The sequence below is a fragment of the Aristolochia californica genome, unplaced genomic scaffold (genome assembly GCF_029961685.1).
Source record: "Aristolochia californica isolate CCGP_79_NKW_82.1479 unplaced genomic scaffold, dmAriCali1.0.hap1 SCAF_10, whole genome shotgun sequence".
Lineage (NCBI taxonomy): Eukaryota > Viridiplantae > Streptophyta > Magnoliopsida > Piperales > Aristolochiaceae > Aristolochia > Aristolochia californica.
In genome coordinates this window covers 32,149,308-32,173,877 of record NW_027181771.1, presented here as the reverse complement: position 1 = coordinate 32,173,877, position 24,570 = coordinate 32,149,308, and the positions used below count along the sequence as shown (strand labels likewise).

The 24,570-nt window shown below is 37.9% G+C and overlaps 4 protein-coding genes across 8 annotated transcripts; all 4 read left to right on the top strand.

Moving 5' to 3' along the window:
* Nucleotides 1-292: 292 nt before the first annotated feature.
* Nucleotides 293-3,339, top strand: LOC137942483 (protein SOSEKI 5-like). Its single transcript, XM_068788157.1, has 4 exons — nucleotides 293-895; nucleotides 985-1,054; nucleotides 1,175-2,035; nucleotides 2,635-3,339. Exons 1-4 carry the CDS (start codon nucleotides 676-678, stop codon nucleotides 2,807-2,809), a joined length of 1,326 nt encoding a protein of 441 aa, XP_068644258.1. The 5' UTR covers nucleotides 293-675; the 3' UTR covers nucleotides 2,810-3,339.
* A 2,620-nt stretch (nucleotides 3,340-5,959) lies between these two features.
* On the top strand, nucleotides 5,960-11,145 carry LOC137942673 (protein ALP1-like). The gene is made up of 2 exons (XM_068788403.1): nucleotides 5,960-6,420; nucleotides 9,995-11,145. Exons 1-2 carry the CDS (start codon nucleotides 6,294-6,296, stop codon nucleotides 11,038-11,040), a joined length of 1,173 nt encoding a protein of 390 aa, XP_068644504.1. The 5' UTR covers nucleotides 5,960-6,293; the 3' UTR covers nucleotides 11,041-11,145.
* A 566-nt stretch (nucleotides 11,146-11,711) lies between these two features.
* Nucleotides 11,712-12,845, top strand: LOC137942788 (uncharacterized). Its single transcript, XM_068788527.1, has 2 exons — nucleotides 11,712-11,940; nucleotides 12,215-12,845. Exons 1-2 carry the CDS (start codon nucleotides 11,866-11,868, stop codon nucleotides 12,296-12,298), a joined length of 159 nt encoding a protein of 52 aa, XP_068644628.1. The 5' UTR covers nucleotides 11,712-11,865; the 3' UTR covers nucleotides 12,299-12,845.
* Nucleotides 12,846-14,942: 2,097 nt separating this feature from the next.
* Nucleotides 14,943-23,950, top strand: LOC137942482 (uncharacterized). Of its 5 annotated transcripts, none has more exons than XM_068788153.1 (6): nucleotides 14,943-15,245; nucleotides 20,867-20,988; nucleotides 21,760-21,845; nucleotides 22,011-22,073; nucleotides 22,657-22,741; nucleotides 23,597-23,950. In XM_068788153.1, the coding sequence occupies exons 2-6, from the start codon at nucleotides 20,908-20,910 to the stop codon at nucleotides 23,687-23,689; spliced, it is 408 nt and encodes a 135-aa protein (XP_068644254.1). In that variant the 5' UTR covers nucleotides 14,943-15,245; nucleotides 20,867-20,907; the 3' UTR covers nucleotides 23,690-23,950. The 5 variants fall into 5 exon arrangements, with proteins under 5 accessions (XP_068644254.1, XP_068644255.1, XP_068644253.1 ...); XM_068788154.1 differs by lacking the exon at nucleotides 14,943-15,245 and adding an exon at nucleotides 20,414-20,500; XM_068788152.1 differs by lacking the exon at nucleotides 14,943-15,245 and adding an exon at nucleotides 20,425-20,492 and having other exon boundaries at nucleotides 22,011-22,055; nucleotides 22,663-22,741.
* The last annotated feature ends 620 nt before the right edge of the window (nucleotides 23,951-24,570 follow it).

Below are 24,570 nucleotides of genomic sequence, written 5' to 3'. Positions count from 1 at the left end.
CGACGCTGCCTTTGGATCCTTCCCTGTCACAAAGTCGCATGTACTGTCGATTCGCAATCGTTTTCTGAAGACCCGAGATATTTTAATTGGACGAAAATGACCCCCTTGTCAGCAGGAAACGGCTAATGCGATTGAGGGTGTGTTCGTCTTTTGACATGTGTCCGATCTCCTATGAGCGGAAGCGAGAGTTATGGGCGACCTTCACTGTTGTCTTCTCCACCTAGCTCGTCGGTACTCCTCCATTGTGGTAATCAAGTTTCGGCGAGAAGTCGCTGGTAGTGTTTCTTTTTATATAATTACTGGTACTAGGCCCCAATTTTCTATTAGGACTGAATATCAGACTTTTTGTTCACTTGCTGTTGTCCGCAGTATCCATTTGAATGCGTCCCGCCCCCGTCCATACCAACCTTTTTTACCCCTGCCCACCTCCCTATAAATATCTGCCTTCTCCTTATTCTTCACCCTTGATCGAAAACTGTGTATCCACGGTAGAAAGGGGAGACTCGAGGGAACCCTTCCGCTGCAGATCCTCGCGTTTTAATGCCTTCCTTCCGCTGTAGGGTCGTCCCTTGCGTTTCATGTTTGTTCTAGGGTGTTTCTGCTATTTAGGATTGTGAAGGTGGTGGTGCTCGAGGAAAGGTTTTTGAAGTTTGAATCCTTGTTTGGGCAATTAAAATGCCGGTAGCTTCCAAAGAAAGAACAGAGCAGCCGATGGTGGTGAAAAAGTACAGGGACAGAGAGACGAGTCCTGAAAGAACTAAAGTGTGGACAGAACCTAAGCCAAAAGCTGAGAGAAAAGTTGCTGTCGTTTACTACCTTTGCAAGAACGGTCAGCTGGAGCATCCTCATTTCATGGAGGTTCCTCTCTCGTCGCCTGAAGGACTCTATCTCAGAGGTAAGTGCGAGGATTATTGGATAATATTTTACTTTTTTTTTTTTTCTGTTTTCTGGTTGGATGAACTGAAATCTTGTGTCGTTTGCTAGATGTGATAAATCGTCTCAATGTTCTTCGAGGAAAAGGGATGGCAAGCATGTATTCTTGGTCCGCCAAAAGGTGGAATCATAAATTTCAATTCGTCTTGATTATATTTCTTGTTGATGTGCTTTTTGTTTTTGTTTTCAGCGCAAGTATCAGGTTGTAATTTCGTTGTTTCTCTTAAAATCACTGATGCAGGAGCTATAAGAACGGTTTCGTATGGCATGATCTCTGTGAGAATGATTTCATCTACCCGGCGCACGGCCAAGAATACGTTCTAAAAGGATCGGAGCTCCTTGAAGCTGCTCCGAGCTCTAGATCTCAAGGAACAGTATCTTCCAGTCCGGAAAAGATGCCAGACATACAAAAGTCAGATAAGAACGAGTTTCCTGCTAGCCGGAGGCGAAATCAATCCTGGAGCCACCTCGATCACACCGAGTATAAGGTCTACAAGACGGAAACGACAAACGAAACAGCGTTACAAGCCGCCAACGCGTCAACTCAGACCGACGACAGAAGCCGCCGGAGAAGGAAGCCTCTCGCCAGAGAAGACCGCAAGCAGAAAACAATACCAGAACAATTGCAAGAAGAGATCATCTCCACGGACGAAACGGAACTCTCCAGGGAAGAGATCTCTCCTCCTCCGTCCACTTCCAGTCCTGAGACTCTGGAATCTCTGATGAAAGCCGACGGCCGCGTGACGCTCAGCGTCATCGAGGAGGCGGATATACGAGATCGGAGCGCTAATCACCCGAGCGGCCGGATGAAAGCGTCAACGGTGCTGATGCAACTAATCTCGTGCGGATCCATTGCCGTGAAAGATCACGGCCTGTCATTGATTTCACATTACAGAGGGAGGCTGCCGCGCGGCGGCGGCGGCGGTGGTTCAGACCAGACCACGAAGGTGATAGAGAGCTTGATGGACAATTCGAGCTTCGGTGCTGTTCGACTGGAAGATAAAGAATACTTCAGCGGGAGTTTAATCGAGACAAAGAAGGACACTGGCGGGACTGCAGAATTCCAGGGTTTTCAGAGGTCGTCTTCTTACAATGCTGATCGGTGAGATCCGTCTGGTCCTTACTATGCTTACTTTATTCTTCATTATTACCATTAATTCCTCTCCCAACACGGTGGTCGTCGAGTTGGCGAGTTACTCTGGGGGCCTGTAAACTCTCCCTCCTCTCCTCTTGCTTTTGAATTATCTAGCCTGGTCTGGGAAACTAGCGTTAACTCTTTATCATATCGAGGTTCGCGAATGCCAGAAAATATACTAGATTAGGGTTGACCCAAGGTGTTCAGGCTTCTTTCTTTTCGGTCATAAAAGCGATGCTCAGATTCAGGAATGACTTTGGTTTATTATACCTCGTTAGTAGTTACGAAAGTGGAGTTATTTCTTTCTGTTTCTAGTTCGAACTCTTTCTGTTGGCGGCCTCTCCAGTCCGGACTTCTGATCCCCTGTCGCAGCCTCGCCGCTTCCACGAAACGTGATGATCGACGGGCTGTTCTAATCAATCTGTCCAAGAAATCATCAATCGTATCGTGATGATCGTTGCTTCTGCTTTTCTGCAATTATACGTCTTGATATATGGATTTAAATGTGATAGCCGTCACAAGCTATGACTGCTGATGGGACGTCTTTTTTCATGGAGAAATTACAGGAGCTCCAAGTCTGATTTAATGGAGATGGAAGCAGACGATGCGCGCGCCAAGTGCATTCCGAGAAAGCCCAAACATTCGCCAGCGAAGAAAGGAAGCAATAATGTCATCTCACGTAGTGCGCACAACAGCAACAGGATCAGCGCAGAGGCTGTCAAATCCGCCATCGCTTCCTAGCTTTGGACCGAGTAAAGCTTCAATTCTTAATCTCTTTCTCTCACTGCTACTTCATTTTTAAATCTACAAAGCGCGGGGAAAACCAAACCGCCTTCCCAAGATCTCTTCTGTCAAGAAACTTGGTATAACTACGAGATGTCTCGACTCTCCGGTCTCCATCGCCTTGCCAGCTACGGCACGGGACCTGCAAGTGTTTTCCACATTTCAATCACCACGAGGAGGTTTTACTGGTAACCTCTTCCTGTACATAAGGAAAACCTACTTATTTTATCTTCGAATTCTGGTTCCATTACTGTAATTTAGCCCTATTTGTCAACCTGGATTTCACGGACTACCATGGCAGTTATAGAATATAGCGCTTTAATGGAGACTTGTGAGGGCGGGCGGTCGTATCATTATAGTACTGAGCTTGAGATACAATTAATTTGGGTTGGTGAGCGATTGACTAGTGTAGTCTTGTAATTATTGTTTATTAACTTCCAAATGACTGCAAGTAGCTGGTATTTGACGAAGACGGTTGTGTCTGTGGTGTGGGAGGTACAGGCGACGGCTTGTTGGTCGTTGAGAGTCATTCAAGGCTTAGGTCTCTCAACTACCCTTTATGAAACAATTTAAAAAGGTGTTGCTTGCTTGGGCCCTCACGCCTCAGCTACCGTCGGAGTTTCCCTTTTCTTCGGTGCCGTCTTCTCAGTGACGAGATGTGTTCTGAGATCTGGTTTTGAGTCTTTTGAAGCGGGCGTAATTTTCTACCAGCTGGGCTACTGTGCTAAACATTGGCAACTTTTATCTTTTAAGAACTTCACATGGACGATTCTTGGAGTGAATTAGCCTGTAGCCTGGCTAGTGTGCATTCCGTGTCCTCGGACTTCACAAAAGCTTTGTAGTGAACCCACGGGCAACAGCTAATATTCGATTTCCTGTTTCCTTTGCGCATTTTTCAGAGTCTCTCTTACTTGCCGCAAATATTCTCTTGATCTGCCATTTGGTTTGAGCCAACAGCAGCCCTTAAGTTTTTGGACTGTTTGGGGGTCTTTTGACAGAAGTAAAACCATTGGATGTTGTGATTCGGATGTCCTATTTAAAATGGCTCTGGCCCGGTCCCTTGTAAAAGTATGTGCCCCTGATGTCGATACTCTATGGTGGTCATTGGCCCAGTCGACAATGGCTCCAGTAGAAGGAAACTATCTGGGCTCGTTTTGCAGAGCTGGATACCATCGTACATTCTTTTTTCTATGGCTCAGGCTTTTACTATTGGATCTGGTTACACGATCGGCCCATGAACGTATGATGCAATGTGTCACCTTTTTTGCTTGGGGGAATTTTCCTGCAATGCTATGTATTGCACTTAGGTGGTGCTTAGATGGCGTTTCCCTTGGATTTATTCTTAGTTATGGTCCATGCAACAGCCTTTATAATGACCATTTATTGGGCCATGATCTCGGTAATCAACCACGATTTTGAAGATAGTGGACTTTCTTCATAACTACTTCAGAATGGATTTACTTGAGATGGATTGGACCCAATGGAATAGTGGACTCAGGCATGGAGATTACAGATTTGAAGCCTGCAAGTAGTAGAGAATTACAATCTCATCGCTTCCAAGCTTCAAAACCATATTCGTCGTCGTCCCCATCAGAAAGAGTAGAAAGAAGAAAGAGTAGGACTAGCAGTCGCCATGGTGGACTTCATATCCACTAGGATGAAGAAAAGTCTGGCCACAAGGCCCTAGTCAAAAACTTAACGGAATTTCCAACTTCGACCGGTTGCGTAATTTTCACGAACAGGCTGGGACCATTCAGTGAAAAGCACCCTTCCATCATCCCAAGTGACCATGCATGTTGTCGGGCAAGAAAGCGGAGATCTTTCGGGCTTCTGCAACTCTGATGGCCGGACTTCCGCCTTGTTCTAGATGCCAAGATGGAAAACAGTTGATAAACACGAAACCGAATGCAGTCATCGTAGCCGAAATGCTGGGTTGTGAATACGATAAACAGGAGATTGTAGGTTTTGGCCATATGCCAAATGGTGTTACTTCGTTAGGAAAGAGGAGGGACAAGGGAGGGGGCTACCTCCTCCTCTACGCTCACCCCCTCCTTTTCTTCAAATTCCTAGTCCCAAAACACCCTAGTGATGCTTTCTTACCATGTTAGACAATATCTCCGATGGAGGGTTGATCCAATACGAAAAATTATTTAATGAAAAATATGTGAAATATTATCTCAATCGTCCGATCTTAATTAACGGTTATCTCAGTCGTCCGATCACACCCGAGTGATGCCTTCTTACTCAGTGATGCCTTCTTACCATGTTGACAATATCTCTGATGGAGAGCTGATCTAGTTCATTTGATGTGAAACATTATCTCATCCGTCAAATCATAATCAACGGCTATTTCAATGGTCCTAATGCCTCTTAACAAACTTAAATTATTTAATTTTAAGAAATATGTATATTAGAATAACTAAAATGCCCCCCATGAGAAGATAGGAAAATTGATAACCTTGACAAGTGAGGTGCCCTTAGTATGAGCCTTACATCTGATACCAAGTGATGTGTGATTAGGACAGCCCCATCTTCCCCCAAAATGGTGACCAATTAATTGAGAGAGGAGTGAGGTGTCATTTACTTCTTTTTACTTTATATTTCCTATGGGTAGTTTTGTTATTTCACCTTTGATTGCCTAGCAATTTCATGGGTCTTATGACACAAATATAACATATGATCTCCACATGGGTGCACCAGATGATCAAGTGATTGGTGGGGCCATTATAGATTCTCAAATCTCGCCTAAACCCTTATTAGAAAAGTACTCAACTCAGGCTATTTGACTTTGGGAGTCAATTGGTTTAAATTGTTAAATACTTCCTATAGGAGGGCACATCAGTCTTTTCCAGCGGAAAAAAAGAAAAGAAAAATAAAGAACTAAAATCAAAGAGATTGGAGGTGTTTCAATTTGAGAATTGAACTGATGACACGATTGTTACTTTTTTTTTTCTTTTTCTTTTTTATCTTTCGAAGCATTAAAATCTCCGAAAGAAGCCACCAAGTAAAAAACTGTACCTTGTGAGAGAGCAAGAGAATGAGGAAGCTCTTACTACCCATATGCTCTTCACTTCCCTCGCTGCATTGTCCTCTGCATACTAGATTTTCCTTTTCTTCTCCTCTTCGAACTTCTTCCCAAGTCTTCTCCTCGTGGAGGACTCTCTCTTGCATGCTGCAAAGTGCACACAACAACAACATCTGAAACCAGCCGACCAGACATCTTTTTACCACTACCTTTGCATGCTCATCTCTCACTGCCTTCATCACGGCCCACTCTGTCCCTTCCTACCTTTCTCTCTATTTTCCTTGTCATGGAATTCGTGTCACACCCACATGGGTCTTTCTCTCCCTCTTCGTTGAATTCCGTGTGATGTCTTTGATTCTTCTGGGTCGTCTTCGGTGGGTTTCTTAAACTTTGAATTGGGTCAATTTGGGATTCGTCATGGGGCCCGTTAGAGGGTTCAAGAGGAGGAGAAAGTTAGAGAGAAAGGTCGAGGGTGAAGGTGTCTCCGAATCGTCCGAACAAGAGCCCGTTGATTGGTGGGACGATTTCTCTAAGCGGATTACTGGTATTATCCGTGTGCCTTCTTCCATACTGTATTTATAGCTTTTGTATTCTACAGTTAATTAGTTTTAATCATCAGCTATCTTTTCTTTACTGTTCCTTAGTTTCTAACTGGTTTTACTTTGTCTCTGAAGCGTTATTGGATTTATTCTGGTTATTGATTCTGTAGCATCTGCGCTGAAGTTTAGTGTGTCGATTTCTTTTGAGTTGTTGTAATTGGATCGACTTTATCAAAAGTCATATCACCCTCCTGTAATGTGAAATATGTACATCCCAAGAGCGTTCGAGTTCCTTGATAATCTGTTCCATCTGGATTTGATACTTGTAGGTATTCAGTATAATAGTAAATAGTGGGACTCTTTAACGCCTTTCTCTGGGAGTGCAAGAAACACAATGTAGTTGATTCCTTTGTTATTATTCTCTGCTGTAACTTCAAATGCTTGTCACGTGTCCTTCCATTTTCATAGTCTTTGCCCATGCTTTATGATGCTTCAAAATTAAGAAAGCCATTGAAAGGTACAAGTAGTACTAAAGTATGCAGCTTGTGGATTACTCTCCTGTTCATGACTAGCTGATATAGGGCTCCAAAATGTTTGTTAACTGATCTTGGTACCAGAACATAATTTTTGCATTGACCTCTTCCTTAATGTTTGTTCCAGATACTTTTTTTTTTTTTTGCAACGTGATGAAATTTTGTCTTATATTGATTAAAATATTGCAAGAGAGTGCTAGACAAGCTGCCTGCCAAGTCTTCATTTCTTGATACTACAAGAACTACTGTGAGAAGTTTTAGCTTGTGGAGCAGCTGATTTCTTCTTAATTATAAATCTCTCAACACTATATATGGTTTCTAGCTTGTAGATTCCCATGGTTTAATGTCTGGGTGGCATTTTGAAGCATGCAAATGCAGGCGATGAGAAATAGCAGCAGTATCTTAATTCCATTGGAGCATCAGTGTTAGCCTACATTGTAATGAGAAGTGCAAAAGATGCTATTTTGTTAGGATAAAAAGTGTGGCATTTTGATCAAGTTAGCTTGCTGACAATTGATCAACTTTTCCCAGATGTTTCCTGTTCGCTAGATCTTTTTCTTATAACTAGATAGACAATCTTCTTACTGACTTTAATCTCTTATAGTCATAATGTGTGCAAGTAAATAAAATTAGACAAATATGTTCTTATGGTATTTGTATCAACTTTTGGTCTTATAAATTTCTTAAGTGCAAATTTGAAGTGGTTTCTATAAGTAGGAGACTCGATTACTATCTAAAGAGTCCTATTATACAGGTTTTTACTGCCTGACATAGATTCTATTGTAGTATGCCACAAGATTATCTTCTGAGAACAGAGTTTGTTATCTTGAGTTGTATAGCTCGTCCTGAAGAGTGATACGCAAACCTATTTCAGCAAAGCCTACTACTCCAGTGTTCTCCTGACACGCCTCCCTCTTTACATGCAGAGTGATGTAAAATATTCCACTTGTGATGGACTCTTGACATCCATAGGGGATGCTGTACAGCTTTTTGAGTCCATATTACAAGAGTAAGAAAGGTTAAATTTTAGCTTCTCTGTCTAGGAATGTGCTGGCATCACGATGATGCAATTCTAAATGAATAGGCACTTTTTCTGTTTGATATTATTCAGAATGTTACAGATAGTTTGAGGGAATATATGGCTACCAATCTATAGTTTGAAAGATATGGGGCTATGTGCCAAAGGAGGAGCTCCCTCTTAACTACATAAGATCTGTTTCTTGCCATTACTTTATTGGAGTCCTGGTAGCAGCATAATTGAGTAACTTTTTTGCAAGTTTAGGCTCAGAAACCTCAATAGACCCAATATAGTCTGAAAATTTTAGTATTTACATAATTTATTGACAGAGCATGATTCCTAGAACTGAATTTGGTCTAACTTATGGGACATCTCATCATGTTGATAATCAATTCAAAATTGGATGAAATTTAAATGGGTTTTGTAGTCATTAGTACTCCATGCCTTCAATTGGTCTCTCACTCAAAATGGGCCATATTTGGCTGTTACTAGCTGCTGTAGCAACGGATGTATCTTTCTACTGAACAATTTGAAGATGGTAACAAATTTTGTTGCTTGACTTATCTGGATTCTATCTGAGCGGATGATCATTCAAAGATGTTTATTATGTCGAGAGCCTGGCACCACTATTTTGCCTAAACTAAGCTTACTGCCTTTTTTTTTCTTTAGGATTTGTTATAAAGCTGAATGCTTGGACAGACACAATTTTTTTTTTTATGATAGCTTATAACCATGTAAAAATGCCAAGTGTCATCTATTTCACTAACTTCTTTTGGCAGCGCCCATAATCAGTAGAATGGTAGGAGATCTCTAATGCCAGTATGCTGTTCAATATGATCTTGGTTGACAGTGTAGCAGTTGATGCATGTTTCTCTTTTGCTGCTCTTCATGATGCATCAATTTATTTCAGTTGCATATAGACAGATGGGTATCTCAAACGCAATTTGAATTCTTCAAGGCATTTTAGTATTTCTCTTCTGTCTTTCTTCTGCTTTTCCTGTCAGTATTTTGTGATATTTTCATGGTCTTTTGAATGACAATTAGATGAAAAGATGTGCGACTTCTTTCCATCCAAAGGTAATAACAAATTTATCTTTTATTGTCTAAGGGAATGTTGACTTGTGCATCTTTATCCATTGTGTTCTAACTCTAGACAACTGTATATCATTTGCATCTCAGACTATAACTGGCATGTCAGTGTGAAATGTACACTTCTAATGATTTTTTTTTTTACTTTGTGATCTTTAAGTTAAAAGGGACTTTATATGTGTATATTTGGTTTTTTGAGAGGTTGACCTATAGTTGACGATCTAGTAACAACTTTCATTTGGCATAATTTTGACTGCAGTACTGAGAATCTATTTGATCACTGCAAGTTTATTTGATGATATGACATTGTTATCCTCAATGTATATGTAGATGAAATAGTTGTTACTTGTGAGGGAAGTGGTTTTAAATTACCACTTGAGACAAATATCATGGTGAATACGTGCAATCCATTCTGGGCACTAACTTTTGTTTGTAGTGTTAATACTTAATTTTCATCTAACCAGTTGATGAACTGATAGAAGAATTCATATGGTTTTTGAGTTTACATTTTGGGTCTCCTTTAGGACATAGAACATCAAGGGCCCACTTTCTGATATATTTTGTTTTGGAGTTTGCATTTCAAATTCATTGAAATCCTGTTGCTTGTTTGAAACTGTTGATGGCGGGTTTCTATCATCTGTTATTTTTTCTTGTTGTCTTATTCAATGCTTTTTTTTTTTTTTTGGTGTTTGATGAACTTGATACCTGAAACTCAATTTTTGTAGATAAGGTCACTTATCTTTCTAGTGACACGAGAGCGTTAAATTGGTGACTAACAAGACAAGTCAATATAGGAATGCCATGGTTACTAAATTTTTGACAATCTTAGAATTTGCTTCATAGCAACTATAGGAATTCATGTCACCATTCTAGTTAACTTTATGTAGTATTCTTGCTTGAGAGTTTAAAGAAAGTTTCTCATGATCTTATTCTTTTCAGGCCCCCTTTCTCTTTCTAATGGTGTGGACAAATTTGAGTCTGTGTTCAAGGTCTCAAGGAAGACCTTCAATTATATTTGCTCCCTTGTTAAAGAAGATCTACTGGCAAAACAGTCTAACTTCGCTTTGACCAATGGGAAGGTCCTCTCTTTAAACGATCAAGTAGCTGTTGCACTTCGAAGGTTAAGCTCTGGTCAGTCTTTACTTAATATTGGAGATTCATTTGGAATGAATCAATCAACAGTCTCTCAGGTGACTTGGCGATTTGTGGAGGCTATGGAGAAGAGGGCATTGCACCACCTTCAGTGGCCCAACACTGAGAATGAAATGAAAGAGATTAAATTCAAATTTGAAAAGATCTGCGGGCTTCCAAACTGTTGCGGTGCCATAGACACAACTCACATTATGATGTGTCTCCCTACAGTGGACCCATCAAATGATATATGGTTTGATCGCGAGAAGAATCACAGCATGGTCTTGCAGGCCATTGTGGACCCTGACATGAGGTTTCGTGATATAGTGACCGGCTGGCCAGGAAGCATGAATGACTCACTCGTGCTAAAGAACTCGGGCTTCTACAACCTTTGCAAGAAGGGGAAGAGATTGGATGGCAAAAAGATTGAACACTCGGAAGGATCCATGTTGAGAGAATACATAATTGGTGATGTTGGTTTTCCACTACTGCCGTGGCTCATCACTCCCTATCCAGGTAAAGACCTTCCATATTCAAAGGCTGATTTTAACAGACGTCATTTTGCAACTAGAATGGTTGCCCACAGGGCTTTGGCTAGACTAAAAGATATGTGGAAGATAGTTCGGGGAGTGATGTGGAGACCAGACAAGCACAAGTTACCAAGAATAATTTTGGTTTGCTGTTTGCTTCACAATATTGTGATCGACTTGGAGGACGAAGTACAGGATGAGATGCCACTATCCCACCATCACGATGTGGATTACAGACAGCAAGTATGTGATTCTGTCGATAAGAAAGCATTTGTCTTGAGAGAGAAGCTTTCACTATACTTGTCAGGAAGATTGCCTCCTTGACTAAGAACACCATGGATATCTATTTATGTGCTCTGTTGATGGAAGTGAAATTTATGTTTCCCATGTATTAAATTGTAGCAAAGATTGTTTCAAGCAGTTGTTTCATTTTACAGATAAAAACTATTGGAAGATCCCTTATTGGGGTCATAAATTTTCGTTTGTGTATAGGCTGTATAGCAGTCGGAGTGCTTACATTGCCAACTTCGAGCTGAGCTCATATTTCACTTGATCCAGCGGCAATGAACTGAATGAAATTTTCGTCCTTGTAAAACTGCAAATGTAAATATGAGTTTAAGATGAAAACATTCTTCAGCAAAACATATTGAAAGAGAGAGAGAAAGAGAGAGTAAATTTATTGAAGATGGATAAAGATTGATATTTTGATACTATTTTTGTGATATAGAAAGTATTAGAGAACGTGGCAGCCAACCTGGGTTAGACTTGGTATAAAGAATAAGAAAGAAAGTGAACATGAGTTTGTGAACTGGAGATTCACTTTGTATACACCAAAATTAAGCTCAAAATTGTAAAGATGCCATCTTTCGTCTCAGTTTCATTCCTTAAAAAAACACGAGCTAGCTTTCATTTTATTTTTTTATAACTAAACTTTCACTAAAATCTTCGTGTTTGCGGTGGAGTGGTGGTTCTTTCTTTTAAGAGAAGACGGCCACAAAAACAAGTGAGAGGTACCATTGCACACATCCTCCCTGTCGAGTCTCGACTCGACCTTCTGTGATCTTTGAGTTCTTTCTGCGGAACCCTTCCAGACCCCTACCAAGTTCCTACAACGTCGAGCACGATACTTCCCCATCTCTAATTGGATCCATGGACACGAGATTCCTGAAAGATAAGAAATTCTGGTTCGCTTCTTTTCTTGTCGCATGGGCCGCTGCTCTCCAGGTACACCGGAAATCCATCCTTCTATGTTTTTCCTCTTCCTTCTTCTGGGCAAGTTTTCTCCTCCGCGCTTTTATCTTATCAACGCCTTGTTTCAATGAACAAGTCGTTTCTTTTCCACTATATCATCTATCCCCCCCTCCCCAATTCTCTAGTTTCAATTGGAGCCGGTTTCTGATCGTAAGTGAATCATGGAAGTGGGGTGTTATTCACTCTATTCACTACCTCAGAAATTCTGGGTCATACAGTAAACAAAGCGATCACTTCTTTTTTGTAGGTACATATGTCGTGGGTACAGAAGCAAGAGTCGTTTAAGGAAAAATTTGGAAACCTTGAACAAAAGAAGGAGGAGAGTTCATAATGCTGCCGGCGTTATTCTTAACCATCTTAATAGTGTCTGAGACACTGGAGTTTCTTGAGTTGGGAGAGTGATCAATGAAGTCCATGTATAAATCTAATCATTTTCCTTTTCGGTGTAAGTCTAGATTCTTACAGTTGCTGCAAGTTTTTGTTCTTATGGATTGTTTGATTGATGAATCTATCTCCAGCTGGTCTTGGTGAAGTTTCTTCTTAACGTGAACCTTGCTCAAATGCATTTCCTGGCGTCAATTTTCAAAACTACAATGCTGCAGAATTAATGAGAGAATACATCAATCCCATGATAGACATGTCATAACTTAGTACACTACCTAAATTTCAAAATATGTTGTTCTAGAAAACAAAATTGTTATGCCATAAACAGATGAAGCATGCCCACGCTGGGGAGCAAATTCCAATTTCAGAAGTTACCTTCTGCAATGTGGCTAGCTTCTTTAAAGGATGAATCTAATTCTTGAGTTGCCGGTTGTCGGCTCCATCTCCACTATCAGATGAGACGTGTTTGGGCTGCCACTCTTGATGGGACATTTGACATCTCTGTATTTGTATATCACTGACTGCTCTAGTCATTTTAGAACAATAAAAAAAAAAAAGCGGAAAAACATGAAAACAGTCACTATTTGATCAAAGTGTCTTCCAGAGCTGTGGTCTCTCCCTTTTTTTTCTTGGGTATGAGTGAAGCATCTCTCAAAAACAATGAGCCCTATGCCCTTACCAAAATACCACCGATGACCCTTCTTTGTACTGTTGTTGTTTTGTTGTTGCTGTTGTGTGAAGCAGTATGATGTAGGAATCAGATAAATCTTTTAATAAATTATCAGTTTTATTACGATCCCAAAAAACAAAAAAGAAAATCGATGTTGTTGTGAAAGTTCATGGCTTACATATTTGAAGCCCAACAGATGGTTAGATTAGTGTTTGAAGCAATACACATTCAACCTTTTATTTTGTTGTTGTTGTTGTTGGAGAATTGCACACATTGCCACTGTTTCTGTTCATAATCGGTCTTGCTTCTGTATTTGATGTATTTGAAGTGTGTAGTTGTATCTCATGCTTTATATATGTAGGTATAACCCGGTTTTGATTAAGGAGTTCTGTGTTTGTTATCTCCATTGTATATATTTTCTGAAATTGGGAGTCACTGCCTTATGGAGTGGAACTCCAAATTTCCTCAAAAGCACATAATTGTTCCTATCTAGATAATGAAGTTTAAATCAAGCATCTCCAACCCCTATTTTTTTGCCATCTTCATGCTCCTATCTTTCACAGCTACCTTATGACTAAAAAATTATCATAAACTTGATAAGACTAGGGATTTCACATAGGATGCCTGAGTTGGCTAGTGTTTTTTATCTTGCTGGTAGCATTTTGAGTACTTCTAAGAACTTTCTTTTAACATTGTTAACTGTTAGATGCCATTAGTTTTCTGGTTCTTCAGTGTTTGTACTGGTCTAACTATCAATTGATAAGGGTGTCTGCATATCACTCAGTTCCATATTCATGCTCCAGGGAAAAGACAAAGAAACACCAGAAGGTAAGATATTTCAGTTTTTTTCTTTTCACTTCTCTAGTGAGCAAACCAAAAGCATATAAAGAGTAGTATTTACATCATCCAAGTTGATTTGAGGTTGCACTTGATTGGAGTGATATGGCAACATAAAATACAGGTATCATAGGATCTGGTGAGGACTGGTGGGGCTTTTCCTGCTGCTTCTTCTGCCTTGACAGGCCGTCTTTTAGGCTGTGTTTGGAATACAAAATGTGGAAAGAAAAGAAAAGGAAGAGAAAAGGAGTAAGAAAAAATATTTTTTTTTTCTTGTTTGGATACCTATGGAAAATGAGAAGAAAATGACAGAGAAATATAGTTTCTGTTGTTGTATACATGTGGAAAATGAAAAATAAAATAAAATTAATATTTAAAATTTTTGATATAATATTTTCTCTCTATTTTCTATTTCTCTTTATTTTCTCCCAAAATTCTATCATTTTGTGAGAGAAAATTGATTAAGATTTTCTTTCAAGTCTCTTATTTTCTCAATGATTCTTTGTTGCCAAACAACATAAAATAACTTTCTCTCACCTTTCATTGTTTTTCTTTTCAATGGGTTCCAAATATGCCCTTAGTCTTTAGTCACTCGCCTGAACCCTATACAGTCAACTGCACCATCCCATAATCTGCATAAGTGGGTGGGTTCATTTTTCATATTGGATCTTAATTTTTAATTTAATCATCAAATTTGAATTGAATGATTTAAAAATTAATTTTATTTAATTTATATTTATTATTATACCATTAATTCATTGATATTCATTTTTAAAAAAATATTTGAGTAATTTGTAATAATAAATTACAAATAATAGCACTATTATAGATATTTTTTATTTTACATAATATTAAAAAAAATTATTTTATATTCATATATATATATATATATATATTGTAATTTTGTACAACTAATTCTTTGGGTACTACTCTGGATGAAGGATAGCATTACTAGGCCTGTGACGACGCCTTAATGGTTGAGCTCGGACTTAGGCCCATTGCGAGCCCAGTTGCCCAAAGTGCCCTTCGAATTTCTCGTGTGATGACTGATGCGAAGAGGGGAGGTAAAGACCGATTGACGTCGGTGCTGATTATGGGTCGAGTACCCAGCAGTGGACTACGAAAGCCAGATCAAGATCCCAGATAGCATTGCTGATTATGCGCTTCTGTGTAGAGATTTGCGCGCTCATGGTTTCGGGATTGACCACCACTTTTGGGTTAACAATTTCTTGAGGTCAACAATCCACTTGTCGTAAGCCGGATTCCCAATCTCAGGGTTGGAGACTGAAGCAGCGTTGTGGGGGCTGGAGCCGTTAGTTTAGACGCTGGAATTCTCGAGTGGGATGTTATCTAGTGGAGAACGGAGCCAGAGGTTCTGAAATTTGAGGTGCGTGATGGAGGAGACTTATGTTGGTTATTAACTTGTCTACTTTGCTGTAACCTTACATTTAATTTCTTGAGCATTGGAGAAAACAACAAATTGAAAAAAATTGTAGTTTTAGTCCATAACAGTTAGGGGTGGCATCGAGCCGAGCCGAGCCCGAACCTGCCTATGTTCGAGCCGAGCTTGATTTAAATATTTCGAGCCGAGCTTCGAGCCGAGCCTCGTCTCGAGCCTAAAATTGTTATCGAGCTCGAGCCCAAAAATCTTAACCGAGCTCGAGCCGAGCTTCGAGCCGAACTCGAGCCTCTACATACATTTAAAAATTTTCAAAAAATATATATCAAATTAATTATATATAAAATTATACATATATTTTACATAAAATTGGACATAACTTCTACAAAAAATTAAGCATAACCTATATATATAATACATGTATAAGATTGAGGCATAACCTCTTCTTAAAATTGAATATAATCTATGTATATAATACCTGTATAAAATTCGGCATAACCTCTTCTTAAAATTGAATATAATCTATGTATATAATACCTGTATAAAATTCGGCATGACCTCTACTTAAAATTGGACATAATCAATGTACATAATACCTGCATAAACACTCCATAAACACTCCATAAACACTCCATAAATACTCCATAAACACTCCATAAATACTCCATAAACACTCCATAAAATTATCTATACATTCCATAAACACTTCATAAAATAGTCTAAACACTTCATACACTGCATAATATTATAAATAAACTTCATACAATAATCAAACACAACAAAATTAAATAAAATATCACTATCAATTTACAATCACCCAAATAAAAACTATAAATCCATTATAAAATTACAAACTATAATTGTTTCTCTTAATGCTAGAAAATAATATACATCCCTGCATGAGCAAAATCTCCACCTACGACAAAAACAAAAAAATAAAATTAGTTATTGTCAGATAAAAAAATACTCTTCCATTACTAGTTACTTAATGTCGTTAAAAATATTAAAATTACCATGATGAGAGAAACATGACAAATCATGTAGCTGATAGCATTATCTCTACACTCTTCTTTTCAGGTTGTAATCATAAAACAAAATTTTAATAAATAAAACTAAAAAATATACTAAAAAATATCATAATAAAGAATTGATCAAAGAAATTCACCTTTTGATTTTTCTTTACACCGTGAAAAACCCGAATCCAATCACTGCCACAAATCAAAGCTTGAACTGTACTTGGTGCCAAGGAAGAACGATATGAGTCTATTACTCTACCACCAGCACTAAATGTAGACTCTGAAGCTACTGTGGATATGGGAATTACAAGGATGTCTGTTGCCATCTTAGATAATACTCGAAATTTCATCTGATTCACTTTCCACCATTCTAAAACATCAAAATCATATTGTGAAGTTTCCTCACAACTATATACACCTTCTTCAAGATAAATTTCCAATTCTGACCTTGGTAAATTAACTGCATCCTTTTGTTTCATATAACTCATCAACTTTGACCAACCTGAACTTGATGAAGGCCTACGACTTGTGGAAACACCCATAGAGCTACTAGTACTTGAAACAAATCTCTTCATTTCTAATATCCACATTATATATGGATACATATTCATCGTAGATCTCATATAAGGTGCGTCGAACTAAATTTATATTCATTGTAGCTTCCTCCATAGAATATATCACTGGAAAACACATTTCGATCAACTTTAATTTGACCCTTGGATCCAAAACTGAAGCAACAGCCATCAATAAATTGCATTCACCCCAATACTTCTCAAATTTCTCTTTCATTCTACTAACCATTGTCCTAATGAAAACATTTTCATTTGTAGAATGAAAATCCAGAACTTCTTTTACCCTATATACCTCACTAAGGTACAAATTAGAAGTAGGGTAGTCACTCCCAAAAATTATATTTGTAACTGCATTAAAAACTTCTAAAATCTCACACACCATGTCAACTTTTTCCCATTCATCAAAACTTGGCAAACAATCATATGTTGGTTCTCTAACTTTAAATCTAGAGAATGCATCTTTGAATTTTAATGCAGAAGACAACATATCATAAGTAGAGTTCCAACGAGTTGGACAATCAATAACCAACCTCTTTTCACCAAGTTCTAATTGTTGTACAATTTCAGAAAAAGTGCGAAGTCTAGCCTCAGACAGATTTATGAATTTGACACTTTCACGCACATTATCAATGATATCTTTAATCTGAACAAGACCATCTTGGACTAATAAGTTCAAAATATGAGCACAACAACGCACATGAAACAACTTTCCACCACACACCAAATTTTTTTTCCTTGAAAAATCTTGTTTCAAAACTCTGATACAAACATCATTATATGCAGCATTATCAACTGAAATACTAAAAACTTTATTTTCAATCTCCCACTCTTTCAAACACTTGTAAATAGCATCTGCTATATCAACGCCACGACGAGGAGGAGGAACATGCACAAAACTCAAGACTCGTTTTTGCAGTTTCCAATTACTGTCAATAAAATGCCCAGTAATAACCATGTATTCAATTTTTTGATTTTGAGACTTCCAAAGATCCGTGGTAAGACTAATCTTGTTAATCTCTTTTAACAAAATTTTCAATTTCTTTTTCTCTGCCTCATACACCTCCATACACTCCTTCTTAATAGTCTTCCGGGATATTTTCTCATAATTCATATTTGTCATCTTCATTACAAAATTAAATCCCTCCTCTTCTACTATCATGAATGGATGCTCATGCATAAGAATCCAATGAGCAATGACTACTCTCATTTTAGCTTGATCATAATTTCCTCCAAAATCCATAAAAGGAAGTCTAGATGGACTCTGATCAACATTAGACCTCGCTCCCACTGGTTGAAAGTTTAAGGTTTTTTGTTTTCTCATTGCCACTTTTCTACTAGTGCAACGTTTCAAATGTCGACTCATATGTGTGGTCACTCCATTACTAATAACACTCAAATTGATTTTACAATGAACACACTGAGCCTTTTTTGTACCATTAAGTGATACTTCTTTGAATTCCAACCACACATGAGACTTTTTTTGTCTTTTGGAGGTATGAGTAGAATCACCTTCATCCTCATTTATAGTAATTTCATCTGGGCCCACTTCTATGACAGAGGGTAGTGACTCTGGTAGAGTTGAGTCACTATTTATAGTTACACTAGAACTAGTGTTAATTATTGATGTCAATTGAAGAGGTGTTGACATTCTTACTTCTACAAAAAAACAAAATTACAAATTAAAAACATAAAGAAAAGAAAGTTATCCGAACAACAAAGATCCTACACATAATTTAAGATACTTGTTTATTCTTAGAGGAAGGTACGTGACATTGTGACAATCGGGAACGACCCTTGTCTTTCAATGCAGCGGGGTCTCTTTGAGCCAGTAGCCCTGCACCTAATAGTTTCCAGTCCAATATTCCGATCCTTTTTTTATATATAAATTTAAAAACTTCTAAGATAAGGAAATAAGCACACCAACATTCTCTTCTAATATTCTGATGAAATTCAACCTCAATACCAATAAATTAATGATAAAAATGAAAAAAAATGAAATTCAACCTCAATACCCCACTATACCAAGAACAGCAGTGGATATAAGTTCAATGAGAATTAAGAAAGAAGGACAAAAACTAACTTTTTTTATTCTTTTTTATAATAAAGAGAAGTTGGATGCAATTAAGAAAGCTCCTGATTCCATTAACTATAATAGAGTATTATTGAACAGAATATGTTATTAACACTAAAAATCATGAAATAAAATTTCATTGCTAAAATATATCAAGTAACAATTTGAATACCATTGCTGTTTATTACTGAAATATATGATAAACATATAAAATTTTATAAGAGGCCAGACACCTAAAAATAAGAAGGCAAAAAAGAAACAAGATCCCACAACATAAAAATATTTGAAAGTCTAGAATAATAACTTCATTTATGAAGAACAATGGAATTTGAGCAAAAAAATCATTGACAACCAACCAACTATTTTCCAAACATTATAGCAATTGAGCTTAGTAAGTCATTCTGAGATATACAAAAACATAACAAATGACAAAGTGGGGGATTTTTCTCCCCCACCCTTCCTTTCCTTCTTGAATGTTAGCTCAGTATGAAGTTTCCTGGCTCTCAGCCAGCTAGAATGCAATTGATGGCACACTCAAGCAAAAAAATAAATTAAGAGAATAAAATAGGTCAACCTTATACAATCTGTATAAAATGATCTTTCTTACATTCTACCCTTAAATCAAGAACTCACCATTTCAAAAAATCAAACAGTATCAACACTCAAAATCATAAAATAAAATTCATACCAGTTTTCTTACAATGATTTCTTCCCGAGTGTATTTGAACTGTCAGCTGGAAATATCGGAAAAAAAAAAAACAGAGCTGAGTTTGCTTACCGAGTGTGCAGTTCGGATATCCAAAAAAACTTTCCAATAATGAAGCACTACTGAGAAACGAAGCTCAGAAACGAAGCCGAGAAACGAAGCTGAGAAACGAAGAGAGAGTTAGAGATTTTTTAGGTTAGCTCGGCGACGAAAAAAAAACAGAAAGATGAAATAAAAATCTTACCTCCTTCCGTCGAACCGTCGATTTCGTCTCGTCGGCGAAGAAAAGCTTGGATGAAGAAATCGCAAAGGAAGACGAGAAAGAAATCTTTGAGGACGGAAGACAGAAATCGTAGAGGAATAAATCGAGGAATCGAAGAGGGAGAGGGAGAACGAGGGATTTGAAGACCAAATCCCCCATTTCCCCTGAATACCTGCCGACGGACAGCGATTTCCGCAAGAAATCACGCTGAAACGGCATGGGAATGGCAGACGGAGGTATGGGTTTCGCAGAGAAATTTCCCAAATCGAAGAGGTATCCCGATCCCCGATCCCGAATCGCTCGTTATATTAACGAGTCGGCTCGCGAGCCGACGAGCCGAACCGGGCTCTGTTCGAGCTCGACTCGTTAATGTAAACGAGCCCATCCCTGAGTTCGAGCTCGGCTCGAGCTCGAAATATAACGTTTCGAACCGAGCCGAAACCGAGCCGAACTCGAGCGGCTCGCGAGCCGGCTCGGTTCGAAGCCACCCTATTAACAGTCTTCATACCTACTCCACATTTTTGGAATTCCAGGATGAAATTGGGCTACTCTAGGTATTCTGATGAAGCTTGATCTATCAGGCAGATTTGATCGTCATTTTGGTTGCGGTATAGTTGTAGGTTTCGATCTTCCTTTCTGGGCCTTCTTTGCTACGTTTACGAAGAGACATTGTTTCTCTTCTGCGTTCTTGCCGGCTATTGGGTCATGAGGTTACAGATTATCTTTTCTTCGCACCTTGTCTGTCGTCCTCACTCTACTGACTTGTGACCAAAATATGATCCAACTTATGTTCGCATTCTACGGGATCGATAAGAATGAATGAAATACATTCTCCCAATATTGGTGTCAAACACCTTGTCTTTTACCTTTATTCGTAATCAAATTGCTGGCATGGCCATATTCACATGCACACTACTGGTTCTGCGAATGATTTGAATGATAACAATGTGACTTGTTGCTGGATTTTTGTCTCTTATTGTAGGGAATTCATCAGGTTGGCGCATAGTTCGCATAGGGTTCAATATGGCAAGTACAGCATGTTTCATTATCGTTAGTAGGAACGACATTCCCATCTATGAAGCTGAACTGGGTTCTGCTATTAAGGTATGTCTTTTACTTCTTAAGTTGGGCGTATGCTAGATTTAATTTAATTCCATGGACTTGTGAAAATGTTATGCTGACCATTGTATGAAGTTTATTATCATTCGCTATGATGGGATAAAAGTGGTCTGTTCCAGAATTTAAGTTCATTTTCTTTTTTGGAGTTCATGAGAAACCCGAGAGTTGTTAGAGTATATACTTTTGAGTGCTATCGGATAATACCCAAGGGGCTTTCATATGATTGCTCTTACTTGCAACTCCATTCTATTCTTTTTTTTTTAAATAGTTTTAATAAATTTTTGTTTTATTTCTCTTCTTTTCCTGGCAAGCTGGCTTGCATTTAGCTATTTTGGTAAGTTAATCTAGGAGAAAACAGAGCCTTACCATTTCTGACCTATCGTTACATACTCAGGGCTATTTATGTTGATGTTGCTGTTGCTTACAATTACATCTAAAGTTACTTTATGTCCTATAATGAGATGACATTGTATCATGCTTTAGAATATTTGGCACTTCTAGTATTAGTAATTGCACCAAACTTATGAAAAACAACAAAAAAAAGTTTGTCTTGGTGTCAAGATTTCCCTAGATGCGTACTGGTATTGCTTTGGAGTAGGCTACATTTTTTTTGTTAAGTAATGGCCATTTCAAGACTCTTGTCAAGTTATACCGTTATGTTGCGACATAAATTAGTTTCAAATTTCTTGGTTGTCTTTTTTATGTTTGAACTTTTGCATTCTTATCTGTTCACTATTGGCTGTTTGATTTTTTCAGAAAGAAGATGCAGCTCATCAGCATCAATTCATACTTCATGCAGCTCTGGATATTGTTCAGGACCTTGCATGGACAACCAGTGCTATGTGAGCCTGCGAACGGCATCTCCTATTGCTGTTATTGCTGCTACTTTTTATTTCATTTCACTTCTCATGCCTGCCTATAAATCCTGTGTGTTCTGTTGTAGTCATCTTTTATCTTTTATCTCCTGTCTGACAATGTGAAATATTGCTGTGATGTTTGTAATACAGGTTCTTGAAGGCAATGGACAGGTTCACTGATCTCTCAGTGTCTGTGTATGTTACTGCTGGTCATATCCTTTCTATGCATGATGCTTTAATGTACTCAATTAACACAATAACCACTTCAGTCTTCTATTATTAATTGTCTCTAGCATTAATACAAATTCAGTTAGGGTAGTTAATGGTTTCAGTTTGAGTGGTTGAACCATGAACCTACAGTTGCAATGAATCACCTTACCATTCAGAAATGGTTGTAGTTTTGAGTGCTTGACCTCATTTTCAGAAATATGGGAATAATGCAATGTTCTTCATGTGATGCTAATATTGAACTGAAATTTGATCTTTAGAGGAAAGCAATTATTCCATTGAATCATAAAGCATGATGTCTTTGTCTTGCGTTAATTTGAGGATAAGCTCTCAGACTGTTATATGCCAGCAACAATTTTCTCAGACCGTTTCTCTCAAATGATTTCTATTTTGACCAAAGTACATTTTAGCAAGAACAGAACCTTCTACTGCAAAGAGCTTGCATTTGTCTGGGTGTAAATCGAGGACATTCTGTGTCATTTTTGTTTTGATTGAGCTACAAAGTAGTTGCAATAACCAATTGTAATGTTTATGCATCAATTTGTTTTCTGTGACACCATTTATTACACACTAGATTGATGCTACTTCATGACTCCCGTAATGAGGATGGGATAAAAAGCTTTTTCCAAGAGGTCCACGAGCTCTATATAAAGGTATTTTGTTTTCCATAACTACAACATTGACTGAAATGTTCTTCAATTTCTGCAAACCATGTCTAGTAAGTGTTATTTTTAAACTGTCACATTCTCTTTCTCCCTTTCTAGCAACTGGACAGTAATGAAATTTATTATCATAATATCAAAAGTCATATCATTTGTTATCTACATGTTTTCTTGAGTTTAAAATTGGCAACATTGTTTTCTATTGTTAGCAGGGTAATTATATTTGCGATCTTTTAAGATTGAGAAGGATTAAATGCTGAAGTTGTTGGTCATGGTCAACGAGCCCTGTGTAGATGCAATTAAGTTATATGCTTGAACTTTGTATTTTATTTTAAGGTTATTGTTGTCAAGAGAGTTCATTCTTCTTTTAACCATTCACTCTTGAATGGGCACAGTGGTGCTTCCTCTTTTTCCATGGACTGGGAAACTACTATTTCTCTGGCTTGCAGTTTAGTCCGATGTCATTTTGCTCAGCTGTTCTTTGGAGGGATTTTTGTGCAACATCCTCAGTTTGTATCAAGTTGGAATGTGATTCTTCCTTCTTGAGGTCACATTCCAATAACTATTAGCTAAATAACTGATAATTTTTAATTTATGATTTTGGTCTTGGGAACACAGCTCAAGTTTCTGCACAATCACAAGAAAATCATGTTGGCATGAGTTCCTTTAAATGACTTTCTCTAGTTGCTCTACCTCCCATAGTCTTGGTAAAAATTGTGGTCTTGTGAACAAATCAATGACAACCAACCTCTTTAGCTTAATCCTTAGGAGTTTATTTATGTTCCCAACAGAAGTTGCATTTCTCTGGATTGGATTCAGGTATTAATGATTTCCTTGAATTTGCAGATATTTCTAAATCCTCTGTATTTACCTGGTTCTCGGATTACATCGTCACATTTTGATACAAAAGTCCGAGCACTCGCAAGAAAATTTCTGTAGTTCATGGGGAAGGAGCTGCTTTTACGATCTGTACGATTATTGACAAAAGCGAGAAGTTCCGGTTCGGCCTTTCTTTTTTAACTTTTTGTCTTGCCATATCATTATTTTTAAGATGCTGAAATTTTTGAAAAAGTTAACTTGTTTAATGACTAAGTGACCGGATTGTTTTGACTGAGGTTGAATGTTTTCTTAAAATCCTAAGTGATGAGACACAGAAATCTTGGTTCCAGCTCCAATGACAAGAGTGGAAAGAATGATGAATGAAGCTCTGAGAACCGGTTTACACTCATAGTTGCTCTCTTGTATTGGGTAATTAAACTACTCTTACATATATTATAAATTATAAAGAGTTAACAACAAATTTAAACATTTATTTGTGCAGATCAATTTACAGTAAAAACCTTCAACATCAACTCTGTCTACGATCGTATGTTGTAAGACATACATATATTGTCAAAATGGGTTGAAATGATGACTTGCAAGACCTAGAAATACATTCTATGGGTCGGCAACAAACTGCGAGCAAACGTATAAGAAACTTTAGCTTAAAAGAAGTTTTGATAACCAGGGTATAATTCCCTATTAACGTTCATGAATAAGTTAGCAACTCCACTTGTTCTAATTCCCAAATACTCGGTATGACTAATGAGCTCTGGTTGATTTTCATTGAGGAAGTTTGTTTAGTTTGTACAATTTATTTCGCATACAAATTAGCGATCGATAAACAAGATTGTACTTTGATATCCCTATTTTTAGACAAGAGAGATCTCAAACTATGGCTCCCAATTTACATCCAACTTCTTTGTTCGATTGAGTTCATGACCTCAACTTATCCATTCAGAATTCGAAATTGTTTACTATTATACAATTACAATTTACTT